This window comes from Lissotriton helveticus, chromosome 6 (assembly GCF_964261635.1).
Source record: "Lissotriton helveticus chromosome 6, aLisHel1.1, whole genome shotgun sequence".
NCBI lineage: Eukaryota > Metazoa > Chordata > Amphibia > Caudata > Salamandridae > Lissotriton > Lissotriton helveticus.
In genome coordinates this window covers 911,515,439-911,531,031 of record NC_136067.1, presented here as the reverse complement: position 1 = coordinate 911,531,031, position 15,593 = coordinate 911,515,439, and the positions used below count along the sequence as shown (strand labels likewise).

General features: G+C 41.3%; 1 protein-coding gene across 1 annotated transcript in view; it reads left to right on the top strand.

Moving 5' to 3' along the window:
* LOC144761597 (protein unc-93 homolog A-like) overlaps positions 1 to 15,593 on the top strand; it is a 643,799-nt gene that overhangs the window by 450,953 nt on the left and 177,253 nt on the right. Inside the window, exons 4-5 of the mRNA XM_078646898.1 lie at positions 786 to 1,015; positions 2,123 to 2,251. Coding sequence (XP_078503024.1) covers positions 786 to 1,015; positions 2,123 to 2,251 — 359 coding nt within the window. The remainder of the gene's footprint in view (positions 1 to 785; positions 1,016 to 2,122; positions 2,252 to 15,593) is intronic.

The following is a 15,593-nucleotide window of genomic DNA, read 5'->3' as shown; positions in this document are numbered from 1 at the left end:
TGCATACCCCCTAACTTATGCTTATCATTTTTTCAGTGAAACAATGTTCCTCTTGAAAGACTATTCTTTTTGAATAGGTGCTACAAAAATTTAATTAGATGAGATAAGAAAGTATTTTGTTCATTCCCAGTAAAAAATATACCTCTAAAATCCGAGATAATGTGAGCATGTACCACTAATTATAAGGTAACTGTAAATTCCTATCAATAAGATTAACCATAACTATTAAAAAAATCTTTTGCTTTAATGAAACAAAACTTTTTTGCTCAAATGTAAATACTACAACAATATAAGATATGGTATTGCAATACGCGCACAGAAGTAATACTAAAAAAATCTAAAAGAAGAATTAAATTGGAATGACAAAAGGACGGGCAGTGACAAGACAACAGGCCCAAGGTGAGCCGAATGCAAGCAAAACACCTTGGACTGATGGCAGAGATAAAGAAAGCCAAAGAAAAGCTCCCTGTACACAGAAACATATTTAGCAAAGCAAAGAAACAAAGAAATCATCAAATATATTGATTGTAAAACATATTCATAGTAGAAACCTATGTAAGAAAATCCATCAAGAATGTTATTAATACATTTGGAAAGCTATAGATAAGTTTAATGCATAGACTAGAATTACATGAGTAAAGTAATCTTTGGAGGCCCATTGAAATCGATGAAAAGAAACACATCCAATTGATTAAAATGAATACAGGACAATGGCTAGTCAGTGTCATTGTAATGAAAATTTTGTATGGTGGAATGTTTTATTAAATTAATGCATTGCTTTTCAGGTACACTTTGATCCCAACTGCTATTATCCTGGGATTAAGTGGAGGCCCATATTGGGCTTCAAAATGCACCTACCTTACATTAAGTGGACTTCGGTATGCAAAGAAAAATGGAAAAGACAAGATGAACGTTGTTAACCTGTATTTTGGAATATTTTTCCTGGTATACCAATCCTCGGGTGTATGGGGAAACCTAATTTCTTCTTTGATATTTAGTCAGAGACACATTAATGGTAAGTAGTACACATGTTTTTGTTTTTCTTATTAACATTCAACTATTTCATATATTGTATGTACCTGACCCTGTTTCATTAAGTTGGTTCATTACTGCACAGTGCAAACGTCTCCAAACATAATACACTTTATTCTAAACATATCTTTATCAAAACTGCCAATAGTGTCTCTAAGCATGATCATCTCCATTTGAGTACTTCTCACTGAGGCATCACAGGAAAGATATGTCACTCTCATACCATATGAATTAGCACTTTGGGGTCTATTAGGATGGTGGGTGGATCGCCACCGCTCCTTTGGCAGTGGCGATCCACCTGCCATTTTCCACCGCCCACCTACCAATTCCCCGCGCCAAATTACGGAGGCGGTGGGGACCCCGGCGGACGGCAAGACCGTCTGCCGGTTTTGCGCTGGTCAGACAGGCAACCAGGCGGAAAAGAGCTTAAATATGGTGGCGGTGTCCGCAAGACACCGCCATCCCTATTAGGATGGGTGGAGGTGCAGGACTTTTCATGACGGAGACCCCGCCATGGAAAGCCAGGTGGAGTTCACTTTCGGTGGCCTGTTGCGGGCCCCCAGTGGTTGGTTGGGTTGAGGTGCACTTGGGGGGGTACCCATGGTACCCCCCATATATTGCATATACAATGCAATATATGCGGGATTGTAATAGGCCCCTTAGTGTCCAAAAGTACATCTAGTACCTCTAATTGGAAAGGCTGTTAAGTTATTTTAGGCCAGCATCAAAAGAGCTACAACTCTGTGAAAAACACCATTTCAGTACTCAATGAACACCTAACTCCTTCAGTCAATGAGAGGCCATCAAAGGCAATTCACTGTCTAGAGTGCTACCATTCCTTCATTCATTCGGATTATCAATTATGTTCACAACATTTACAGATTAAAATGGCTTTCCTAAAGGGAGTTCAAATCTCCATGACCAGCTCAAATCTCAGGAGGAAACAAAAAAAATCTGTGTTGTTCTCAATGGTTGTAATTCCCATTCCTAGCCATTTGGGATTTAAGGAGCCACTCATAATGGGTTCCCCCGTTTAGCACTGTTGTGTAAGTACCATCCAAAGTCTAATAATCTCTTGTGGATTCTCTAGGAACTGTCTTCAACTACAAATACTGTGGAGCAGGCAATTGTCCAGACATGACCATTGGTTCACTTAATTCCACAGAAACAACTCGACCGTCGACTGACTTAATCTACATACTGATGGGAGTTTATACTGGTATGTGTTTTTTCAAGATAATAATTATTTATGTGTCAAGGAGACTCTGCAAAGTTAACCTAAATAAATTAATATATCCCCTTATGTCTCTTTCTTAACGTATTTGCCTATCTGTGATGCTTTTTCTCAATTCGATCTTTCATGAACTAGAACTGTGACCTAAAGAAGACTTCAGTCATGGGGCACATAGGGAGAACAATGGCTTCTGAAAAACTACATCCCTTCACTTACATTTCCTTAACAGACAAAGCATATGGCTTGCTTTCAAAAGTGATTGGGTGTCAAAGCAAGTAGTATAATCAGCCACAACCCGTCCTGGTAAGATCGGTGGGGCCGAGTGAGGGGTGAATTTGAAGGACGATGAGGAGGGAAAATTATTTATTTATTTAATTTTCCCTCATCATCGCCCGTATAAATCCCCCCACCCGGCCCCACCGCTCTTTCCTGCATGAGCCACTGCTGAGTATAATCTGAACAGTGTAAATACCTTTTCAGCACTAAATTAAAAAAACAAGAACGTTTTAGGCTAAAGCAATTAAAGCAACAGACAGTAAGGAAAGTGGCCCACTGATTCCTGCTATATTGAACAAAAATTGGAAAATTATCTATGAAAATCCAGGATGAGATTCCACAGATGCTAAGCATAGCCTAAGGTCCTTCTTACAATTTGCCCATGATCTCCAAGGAGCCTTGAAGCAGTAGTTAGTGTGCAGATCTGAATTATAAACTGTTGTGTTTCACAGAGAGATTTCAGCTGCTGAACACTGGGTACAACACTGGGAAAGACATGCTGGAATTAGTGCTGAAGCAGTAATATCTGGATGTTATTCCTCAAAACCTTGTAATCCCCATTATTTACCTGCCTGCAGAATTACTGTGACCCCCGGAAACCGTAATTTCGGAGCCAGGAAAATAACAGGGATTACTCTAGACCACGGATGAGAGGTAGAATATTTTTGAGAAAGTCAAATGAACAGGACCAAACCTTGAGATTTAAAAAGCTGCAGCTGTGGCTAAGCCAACTGGCCATGGTAGTTTCACCCCACTTTACATCTCAGGAGGCAAATTAATGCCTGGCAGGTAAGGTTTAGAAATTGCTGCACTAACAATAAAGTCATATGTTTGATGCAAAATTGTTTTGTGGATTCAGCCCCTGAATTGGAATTCTGTAGACCCACCCTTTGTTGTGACAAATAATAAAGAACATTGTCACTTTCACTCGGGAGGATGATTTGGGAATTCTTAAAAAGATATTGCTGGAATTTTATTTTCAGGATGTTCAGTTCCCCAGACCTTTCTTTAAGGTTTTGTCTCTATATCTGATTCTTGAAGAGAAATAGGCTTTTTCACTTTTCTGCTTACAATAGACATGGGGATGGGCAATATAGAAAATCAAATAGATCCGGTTAAAGGATTCCTATCTTGCACTTTGACCTAACTGGCATATGACTTCAAGAGTAGAGTGAGAAGACTATATTCACTCTAGTAGAACCCAGCCTATTAAAAAAATGACTCACAGTGTGAAAATCACACTATTTACAAAGTATGCAGACTTTGTTCTGAAGGTTACATTTTTCAGAGGTTTTCTATGCACAAGGGCACGGAGGTGAAGAATATTAATATTCTACAGAATCTTTCTCTTAACATAAAACATGGATATATGCAACAGAACTATTTCAAAAGTTCTCATTTTCCTGTGTTGCCCCAAAGCGAACAGCTATGTAAAATTCAGGATTTGCAATGTTTTCCAGTTTTCAGTTTTCCAGATTGTCAAAAATGCACCAACGAGCTACAAAAATAAGTCCCACCATGTGACACAGTATGTTTTTGTGAACCAAAAACCTTGTCACTGCTGGAGTCTTCTACTCTATTGAAAATTAAGCACTGGAGGGACAGTAGGGCGTACTGTACAATATGGAACCCACAAACGTATTTAGGCAAGTCATCTTGGTATCTACTGACAACTATTCCTTGGGACCTACTGAGCTGAGATTGGAGATTTGAGAAAGTATACGCAGTAGTAAAACCAACATTATGATAGTTCTTGCTAAAACCAGAAACACATTCAATGTTTCCCAAAGATCTCTGGTCATTAGTTTCACGGTCATGTTTATAGACTATTTGATACACACCTAGTCTTTGATGTGGACTACATGGTCAATCGGAGAAATTCATCACAGCATTTGAAATTCCTTTACAACTAACGTTATGCAGACTTTAATCCCTTGGGCGTGGCCGGAATTTCGCTGCGATGTGGAAAAATTCCACGCGTGACACCGCCGCGGCCTCAGAGGGCCAGGGGCCGTCCAACGCATGCAAGGGGTTAAAGGTCAAAAGAGAAGGCCAGAACTTCAACAAAGATTACACATGTTTAAGAAAATGCAAGTCTAGATATGAAAAGTTAATTTTTTTAAACTACATGATGAAATTAAACACACCATCAAAACTCTTTCAGTAACATTTCCGTAATATGTAGAAATGTAAAAACCACAAGTAAACCATGTTTGTGTGCCCAACACTTCATGGATTGTGTGCATAAGGATCCATAAAATAATGGTATTTAAGGTATTCTCTCCATAAATATAGCAACTGCATGAATGTGTTTAAGTGTTTTAGTATGTTTACCGCAAGTCTGTGAATTTCATTGTATTTAGAACTTTTGCCCCAAGATCTTCAGTCTCTAAAATAGAAACTTATCTCAACTCTAGTTTAAAAAAACTATCCTTTCTACTCTATTGAAAATTTAGGAAATATATACATTTGAAAATAAATATATGACTTTCTCAACATAAAAATCTATTGTGTAGAGAAGGTGGTATAGTATAATCTTCTAAAAGTTGTGGCAATATAATTTCCTCCCTAAGGGGTATGGTGACGGTTAATTTAACAGCAGAAAATCTTCAGGTGCAAATTACACTTGTGGATGAAATGATGTTAAAACAACAAGAGGCAGTGTTGCTTTTGAAATAAGTCATTTCATGAGATGAAAGAGAAGAACAGATTACATCAGTGCTGCCTTGTAGGTGACAAAACAGCTTATGTCATGGATAAAGGAGATCCCGGCAAGCCGATGGGCAAGATGTTCTCTTACGACTACTTCATGCAGACGTGCCTGAAGCATCCCCTTTGGTATCGCTTTATTCGCCCTGAGTTGGCAGGGTATGCCCAGACGGGGGTCCCTTGCTCACTCTACCACTGGATTCAAGATAGCCTGGCTGATGAGGTTTATGAATCCGAAACCGGTGCCAAGATGCTTGTTTATGGTCCAGAAAAGACATGGCTTGGCAGTTTGGGCTGGACTGTTCCCATGAGGCACAGGGTTAGACTGATTTGCATATGGCCATGTCTGAACTGGGGTAGTAGAGTGAGCTAAAGAATGATGATGGATTAAAGCCAGATCAGTTGACAGGGGGGTGAGTGTTTGATTTGCTCAAACACTCCATCCATCATCCCCTTTGGTATCGCTTTGGAGCATAAAAACAAGCACACGGACGACTCCATGAACTTTGCTGCGTTCCCTAAGAAGTGCTCTGAGGAGTGGATGACGAGGAACATAAAAGAAAAAAAGCAAGTTCAAAAAGATGTAATTATGATTAATGTTTATAATTATTTTAAAAAATAAATGTTAATGTTAAAATACAAATCCCAGTAAATATTTTACACATAAAAATAAGTTTTAAATAAAATGTATACTAAATATAAAGTTTAACAAAATATTGCAACATATTTTTACATTTATTCAACCACATACAAGAAAAATAAATATCATTTAAAATACAAAAAGTGAAAAAATCACAACACAATAGAGAATCAGTTTAAAACAAATTACAAAATGTTAAATCATGCATATTTTGTAATTACATATGCTTCAATATTTCATTACATATATATATGTATATATATATATGATATATATATATATATATATATATGTATATATATATATATATATATATATATATATATATATATATATATATTTATTTACTGAAAAAAACATAGGTTTCAGTAGTGTTATAGTTAGAAATTAGTATTTAAAATACCTTCAAAATTAACTAAAAAAACACAGGTTTCAGGGACGTTATAATTAGAAATTAGCATTTAAATATTTTCTAAAACATTCACAGAAAAAACAAAGGTCCCTTTAGGACATTATAGTTAGTCTGACATTTCACTCATACAAAACTAGAAAAATTGAGCTGTTATAGTTAGCTGAGGTGACTATAACTCGCACCCCTGCAATGCACTGCTTATGACCTCATATATTACATCACTCATGACATGGTCAGTGACATCAATAATGACATCTCAAATGACATCAGTAATGACATAATCCAGTGACTGGGTGTTTTTCAAAAGTTTATGAATGTTAAATATATATACCAAGGTGTATTGAGATACAACTCTGTTTATTTAGACCGTAGTCTTTAAACTCCACGGATCTTATAAATACATAAAACTATACAACACCAGATAACAACAAGAAGAAACTCATTAGCATTTAAAATCACACAGTTGCTTTGCAGATAGCTTTGCTTAATACATCTGTAATAAAACCATATCTAATATTGCCCCTAGCTGCCTCTATATTTCCAATCTTATAGACTGAGTTAAAACGTTTAACCTCATCGCTGCTAGAGAGTTTCCCCTGCTTTGCTGGACAGCAATAAAAATGGGTGTGGTCATGACGAGCTCAGCTCGTCATGAGCACCTGAGAGGTATATGTCATGACGAGCTGAGCTTGTCATGAGCATGGAAGGGGTTAAAACCTCATAAAAACATAATTAAACAATGATAACATAGACCCTAAGATTAAAACGGTGTTTTTCCCACATCATTCCTCCTTAGCAGCAATAAATTAAAACCATTTGGTCTATAGTTATCTTTGGTCTTACTGTTTACACCTCTCATATAATTTCCTAGTGCAATTGCGATATCCAGATTTTTAATTTCTATCAGTAGCGCAATGGCTTGAGCTTGGGACCTTATTCCATATTTTACAAATAGTGGCCGTAAATATAGTTTTCTCACCTCTAGAACCATAAGACAATCTAGCAATTTGTGCAATATTTCAGACTTTGCCCCAAGCCCACATTTGCATGATCCGTCAGGATATAGCATATCTGCCTTTAGTTTCCCCTCCATTAGCCATGGGTTAGTGCCAATTCGTATCTTCAAGATTTCGCATCTAAGCCCGTTGTTTGACAGATATTCTAGATAAGGGTACCAAGCTACGTTTTCCCACGCTTTTATCATGCATTGGAACGATTTTTTCTTTTTCAAGTATTCTAGGTCCTTGTTCCTTGATTGCTCCATACATTGGGCCCTAAGTAAAACTCTTGGTAAAAGCTACATCTAAGGGATTCTGGTTTCCTCCCACCTTTAGGCTCCCAGTTATCGCCTTTATTTTCCTTCTCGCTTCCTTTGCCCATTTTAGGCTGCTATGCCGGATTTCCTCACTGCACCAATGTGAAACCTTCTGCGCCCCCCCTTGGGTTTGATATTTCCAAAATCTTGCCAGGGCCATTTGGGCCTGACTATTCCATGCTATTGTTCCTGTCTCTAATACAATTGCCTGTATCATGGCTGAATTTGGTAGGGACAATAGCATTTTTAGGGCCTTACCTTCCACCAGATCCCACCCTCCTTTTCCACTTAAATGGAGAACTTCTACCCCATACAGTACTTGGGGCAGGATCATAGTTTCATAAGCTTTCAACATTGGTTTATGTGACATGTCCCCATAGTCTTTATTACATTTTTTCAGTCCACAGATGGAAGAAGACGCTTTTGCTTTTTGGGCTTCCAAGTGTGTACCCCATTTTAGTGAGCTTTCAAACCACAGGCTTAGGTATTTATATTCATTTACGATTTCCAATTTTGTTTCACCTGGATACCAGCTAAAACCTTTGGTCCTTTTACCAAAGCGTAGAATCCTCGTTTTGTCCATATTTACCACTTAAAGTTTAGCCTCACAGTAGTCTCTAAAAGCATTTAATTTTCTCTGTAGCCCTAGCTCCGTTTGATCAATTATCCCTAGGTCGTCTGCATATAGCAGGCTAGCTACTTTCCTACCGCTCATTCTGGGGCATGCGCTTCTTTCTACTTCCAGTGCTGCTGGTAGGTCTGCTAGAAAAATTGAAAAGAGGAGGGGGGCCAGGACGCAGCCCTGTCTTAGCCCATTTCCTATGGCTATTTTCTTCGTCAGTGCCCCTTGAGTGTCCTTAATTACTTTGGCCCAGTTTCCTCTGTGTAATTCTTTTAGAATGGCCAGTAGGCCAACTGGGATATCATATTTAATCAAGCACTCCCATAAGCTCCTACGGTTCACCAAATCAAAGGCCGCCCGGAAGTCGACGAAACAACTGTACATTTTCCCCTTTTGTTCTATCGACTTCCGGGCAAGTGCCCAGAGGGCATAGCACTGGTCCACAGTGGAATGTGGAGAAGTGTGGCTCAATGGTTAGAGCGGCAGGCTCAAATTCCTCTGACCGGATATTCTGGCCTCAGTGCCTATTCTAATCATGGGTCCCATGCTGCAACTCTGGGCAATAGCTTGCTTAATCTCCACAACGACCCCAACAGTGCGAGGATACCTGGTTTCACCATGGGGGTGCCCAGGAGTGGACACTTCACAAGGAAAACCAGGAAGGGTTCCTTAGTGGTATGAGTACAAGCGCCGGGAGACCCGGTTCGGGTAGCTGCGCGCTATACAAGTACAAAAACATTTACATTTACATTTACAATGCCCTTCTTTCAATCCCCTCTGTTCTACTGGGACAATTGAATTCTGTTCTACCCAATTATTTAGTTTGCCTAACACTATTTTTGCAAAAATCTTCTCCCCGATATCTAACAAATTAATTAATCTATAATTTTGTGGGGTATGCATATCACCTTTCTTGTGTATGGGCCTTATTATTGTCCCTTTCCAGTTGTTAGGGAACCTCCCAGTATCTAAAATGACTTGGAACATTTTGCCAAAAAATTCAGCCCACCATTCCATCTGGGTTTTAATTATCAGGACAGGGAGGTTATCTGGGCCAGCAGCTCTTGTTAAATTCAGGCTCTTTATCGTGCTTTTCACTTCAGAGACTGAAAAGTTGTGTTTTATATCTGCTATCAGACCGCTCCAATCTGGATGCAGATTCTCTTCTTGGTTTCTCCCGGGACTATACAAGTCCTGCAAATATTCCTCCCAAGCTGCTTCTTCCACTACACAGTTCATTATGGCCATCTGGCTATCCGCTGTCGAATGAACTAGTTTCCAGAACTGGCATAGGTTCCTCAATTGCCTCAAGTAATTTTGACCAACAGCCTTCTTTATATTCTCCTTTTGCCCTCCTAATTAGCATATATTTTATTCTCTTTTTAGAATCACGAGGGCATTTCCACTACCCTGTGTACCCTTTATGAATTGGCGACGTGCCATTCTCCTCACTTCTCTCTTCTTTTCCAAGCATTCCATTGTGAACCACCATCCTTGTACCTCCAGCTTTGGATGGTGCAATTTGTCATTTATTTTACCTTTTCTCAATCCATCACTAAGGGTTTGGACCGCATCCTCGATTTTACCCACGTACCAATCTAATCCCTGGTCACTTACTGTGCCCAGTTCTAAGTTGTGTTGAAACTTTACTAGCCGGGCCACATATTCTTCTGTTAATCTAGTTGTGCACCACCCGGGGTATTCCACCTGTTGTTCAATGACTTGGGTGCAGGGGTTCAAATGTGCATCTGGGAGCTCCAGCTCTAAAATATTATGGTCACTCCGTTCTCTGTTTGACATCCTAAACCCTTTAATTAGTTAATAATCGATTGGGCAGTTTTGGGAACCTAACTTAAACGTTTTCTTTGCTGGGCAATCTAAGATGGATCTTCCATTTAGGCAAAAGAGGCTTTTAGTCCCCAAAAAGTTTCCCAACTGAATGTCCTTATCAGTTGTTATACATTCTGGGAAAGTTGCTTGTGTTATATCATAAGCCTCTAATACTTCTTGGAACCAGCCGTCTACTTTCTTGGGGTGTAATTTATGATTAAATTGCCCATTAGCATAATCAAATCCATGCCATACATTTCACAGATTGTATCCATATCTTCCTTAAAATACCCCATTTCTGCTGCATATTCCTCTGTAGTACCCTATTGCATATATACATTTATAAGCATTATCATATTCATTTTTGCAAAATCAGATAGCATTAACCTACAAGCGAGCAGCCATTTACACTTTACAGTTATTTCAGTCACCTTCTTCACTATTTTAGTTGACACTAGAGTCATTATCCCCCCCCCAGCTGGGGGGCCAAATCTATGCTTCTTTGCTAATCGGTTTAGCTGGCAGAAGCCGTCGAATGTCGGGGTCTTGCCACATAGCCAAGTCTCCTGGATACACATAATCTCGGTATTTTCACCTAATTCCCTTATGTTTTTTTGTTTAGCTCTATCTCCAAGGCCATTTATATTCCAGGAGACTATTCTTATGCTATGCGGCGTACCCTTTACCTATACAACGGCATCTAGCCAGCCTTCCTCCCCAAGCCCCTCAGAGACTCTAATTGAGGGACCTTCGTGGCCTATACCCTTGCTCCAGTTTCCCCACCAATTTTCCACAATTGAATTATTTGCTACTATTTTAATATTTCCCAGGGGGGCTCCTTCATCTTCTTCTAGGTCACTTATCCTTACCTGTCTCTTTCTTAATCCTGCATGACACCTTAGGAAATTTTTTCCTTGCCACTCTTTCCCTTCTTCTTCTAATTGTGCATCCTCTTCGGCTATTAGCCGTATTCCCTCTTTCTGTAGATCACTTGCTGCTTTCTCATTCAAACTCTTTACCAACTTTGAGTACATCATTACTCTGGTCACATCCTTCCCTTCTTTATTTTGCCTAAATCCCACTTGTCTTAGGTCATTTGATCCTATATCTTTCAGATTATGGCATTTGGCAAACCCTTGCAGAAGTTGTGACCTATTTAGGGGCAACCTCTTTCTTAACTTCTTACCCCCTTTACCTAATGGGATTGGTTCAAAGTATAGCCACTTATTCTCTCTCCCCTTTTTCTTTACCCCCTTTAATGTCAGGGGTTGTGTTCTATAGGCCTTTTTTATCTGAGTGTTAGGTCTGCTACTTCGCACCTTCCGGGTAATCCATGGTTGCATACTTCCTCCATAGACACAACCTGGCTGTCTCCCAGACTCCTTGGGCTGTGTTGCGATCGTATTCTTAGGATGATTCTTCTGTGGGCCCGAGTTACTATCTAAGTACGCATTTTTTTTCTTGCTTTTTTGAGGTTTTTTTCTTTATTGTACTCATAGTGGGGCTGGGTAACTTTGATTCATATCCCCTTTCACCCATCACCTTCTCCACCCTTGGGCCTCTTTCTTTATTCTCCCTCCCCTGTTTTTGTGCTTTCCTTCCTACACACCTCGCTCTATTTATTTGCCCACGTCTAGTCATCTCTCCTCTTCTTATTACCCTCATTGGCCACTTTGAGATATATACCTCATGGCTTTCTTTGGGTGATTCGCCAGTTTCCACCTGTACCTCCTGTACCTCTACCCGGAGCTGAGGGTCGGGGACTGGGACTTGTCTTACCATAGATGGCATGTGGCATTTAATACCCTGCAACTCCCCTCTATTTTAGCTTGATACATTTTTTGAGTTTTTAAGATATCATTATTTGACAATGTCACCTCTAAAAGTCCTTGTAGGGTTCTTTGTAGTATTAGCATTAGATCCAACATCGATGATGCGGACATTGCTGAGAGTTCCCAGTTTGTCTCAGGGGTTAAGTTCAGTTCCACGCTTTGTTCTAGACTGGCATTCCGAATTACAGGCGGGCTTTTCTTTTTACTTCCTCTCTGATTTAACTTACTGCTCGATGTACTTTCCTCTTCTCTCCCTGTGTCCTCTTTTGAGATCGGACTATCCCGGGGTCCTATCTCCGGGTCGTAGGAAAAAAGTCCTCGTGGTGAAGATGACAACCGTGGTGACGCTAGTCCCCTGTGGTCCAGTAACAGCTGCAGAGACTGATTAGCCAGGATTAGGTATTCAGTTGTATGTACTTCCAGAGGTGGGGAGATGTATCCATTCTCTTCCCTACCGAGACTCACATTTTGCGGCGCTGAATTATCTAAATGTCTTGATCTTTTGCAGGTGAGAAGACTTTTTTGAAGTGTGTAAACACAAATTCTTTTATTGTTTTTGAGGCAGAGCTGCCCTGGTTTTTATTTGCAGCTGTGTTCCTTTTTGCTCCTTCCTTCCTTTCACAGGTGTCAGCTCTGGACTCCCTCTGCTCACTTCCAATACGCCTGGTTTTGCTGGGTTTAATCTTGGCCTCAAATTATTTTACGGGTATTTTTGGCTTTCTTGGGGGCCATCTATGGTGTTTTACTTAGGGGTTACCGGCTCCGCAGATGCTGGATTAAACTTTTACCCTGTTAAGGGTTTAGGGCGATCTACTACTGTTAAAACAATAGACCCAGACGGTCAAACATCCAATGTCTTTGAGTCTTACTCTGGGGTCGCCGGCTCCGCAGACGCTGAGTTAAGCTTATATACTTATGAGGGTTTAGGGAGATCGGCTACCGTTTAAACAATGGTCCCAGGTGGTAATTTTACAATCTCATTGAGGCTTTCTCAGCCCCTCTCAGCCTCACCACTTACCTCCGTTATGTGTGCGAGATAGCCGCTCCCACGCCCAGGCCCCGTGCCCCTGTCGCTCCAAATCACGGTGGGCTATTACATTCGGCGCTTTACAGACGCTACCAGCTGGCTCGGCTCTCCACATTTCCTTCTCTCCTTCCACTTCCCACTTCGTCCGCGTTGGCATCGGCGCGGCACTCGACTGGTACTGGCGCTTGCCTGATGCTTGACGTATGGGCGTGGGGGCAGGGCTACTGCTGCGAGTGACGACAGACTGGCGGGCGGCGTTTCGCACAGCAGAGGCACAATAGATGCTTGGTGAATCAGTGGGTTTATGAGTGACTGTATGGATGACTCAGTGGGTGCATGACTGACTGTATAAGTGAGTTATTAGGTGTCTCAGTGAATGTATGGGCGAGTAACTGGTTGTGCAAATGTGTATCTGTCTATCAGTTAATGTCTTAGTGGGTGTATGAGTGTGTTAGTGGGTATTTGAATGGCTATATGTGTTATTGATTGGTTGTCTGACCATGTCTATGGTTGTCTGGGTGTTTGTGTTTGCGGGTGAAGAGGTGTGTGACTGCCTGTATGGATCATTAAATGGGTGAGTCAGTGGCTGTATGGGATGCGGTTGCATGTGTGAAAAGTTGTTTGAGTAAGGAGTGAATGTCCGTATGGCTGTGTCTGTGATTGAGTGCCTGTCTCAGCAACTCCATTGTGAGGGGCTTACTGGAGGTACCTGGTGGGCTAGTTGGCCCATAAGAACCCTCAGCAGAGATGGGTACTTCAGCCACCAACCAAGAGCACAACAGGTGGTGTGTTTGCAGAGTAGTGGAGAAAGGGGGCAGGGCCTCCAGCGAGGTGCCAGCTCCTATATTTTTTTTATTTAGGAAAGGGGCTGTGTGGCCTCCCTTCCCTTGGCGCTTTGGGCCCTGGGTATCCCATCCCCCGAGGTCTGACACATGTTTTTATTTTATTTCAATTTTAAAAGGGAGGGGGCCCCATGGGCCGATAAACCCAGCAGGGCTTGGCAATTTCTTATCTTTTAAAAAATATAGATTTTAAAGGAGGGGGCCAAGCAGCCTTCCTCCCGGGCTATTTACGGGCCTAGGGATCCATCCCCCGGGGCTTAGCCTCTCATTGGGGATGGCAGGGGTAGTCCCAATGCCCCACGGTTCATGATGGCTCCCCACCTCGTGCAGAAGTCAGCATTGCATTTTTTGCTAATATGAAGCTCCCTCAGCCCAAATACAATTCTTCTTCGCTTCATGGAAGCAAGAGCATTTTCCATGCTCTCGCTTCTAGGAAGCGAAGCAGTGTTTTCTATGGCATGGCGGTAGCAGTGCTCTCGCCAAGCCATAGCAAACTGCAATGTCCCAGGGTGGGCACCCTGGGACATTGCTGGAACCGGCCCTGGGGGGTGGCAGTCCCCAGGTCCATGGCGGGCTCCTGGGGGGGGCTACGTGGCCACCTATAATGATCTGTGTAGCACCATCTAGGTGATGCTCCCCAGGGCCAGGGGGCGCAACAGCCCCCGCATTTACTTAATTTGTGGCCCAGGGAGATGGTAGTCCCCGGACCCCCCACAATTCATTTTTAAAGATAGCCCCGGGGAGGTGGAAGTTCTCGGGGCTGCAAGGAGCCGCGTACCCCCCATATTTAATTAATATAACCCCATGGAGCTGGCAGTCCCACGCATGTATTTTCTTGATTTCCCTTGGGACCTGGCCTTCCCGAGGGCTTAAAGAAAACTGAACGTGGAAGACCGTGCTTCATTTTTTAAAAGAATGTTGGCGGGATTCACGCACCCAACGCGACTCCAGCTGAAAATTAAAAACAATAAATGCTTTTTTTGGCAGGGACCCCCTGAGCAGGCCTAGGGCTCAGGGTGTTTCTAAACTGCCCCCTTTTAATCCTTTTTTACCTTTTTTCTTGTGACTCGATTCAACCAAGTCACAAGATTGCTGCCAACACTTCCTGAGTGAAAGTGTTGGCAGCCAATCAGATTGCAGACTTGAGATATATGGATATATGGATATCTGAGAAATGTTTAGATTTCTCAGCAACTGCTGACCAGATTTACACCATTTAATAAAAAGAGTGCTTTCTTTTTGCCAAAGTTGGTGTCATTCCGTACAGCAGTTCTGGCTGTCTAAAGTTTTCTATGGAAATTAACATGGAGAAACCATGTTCTGGGACCCCCCCTTTTTCTCAGGCCCCCACTTTACGAATCACCCTGTACCCTGAAACTTTGAAACGCAGGAGCTGACCTAAGTGCCACATCAGTTTTGAAAATTTTTATAAGATTCATCAAACGGCGCCAAAGATATTGGCAAAAGAAAAAATGTTTTTTTTATATATATATACCTACTGAATATTACTATATATTTTCACTGAAAAAAACACAGGTTTCAGGGATGTTATAGTTAGGGATTAGCATTTAAAAAATCTTAGAAATGCACTGGAAAAACAACAGGTTTCAGGGACGTTATAGTTAGGGATTAGCATTTAAAAAAACTTTAGAAATCCACAGAAAAAAAAACCCAGGCTTAAGGGACTTGGGCCCACATGCATCAAGCATTTTTGTATTCGCAAACGGTGCGATTCCTTAAAATCGGCCGTTTGCGAATGCAAAAGTGCTTTTTGGGATGCATGAAGCAATTTTAGAATTCGTAACATGTGTGCGAATTCTAA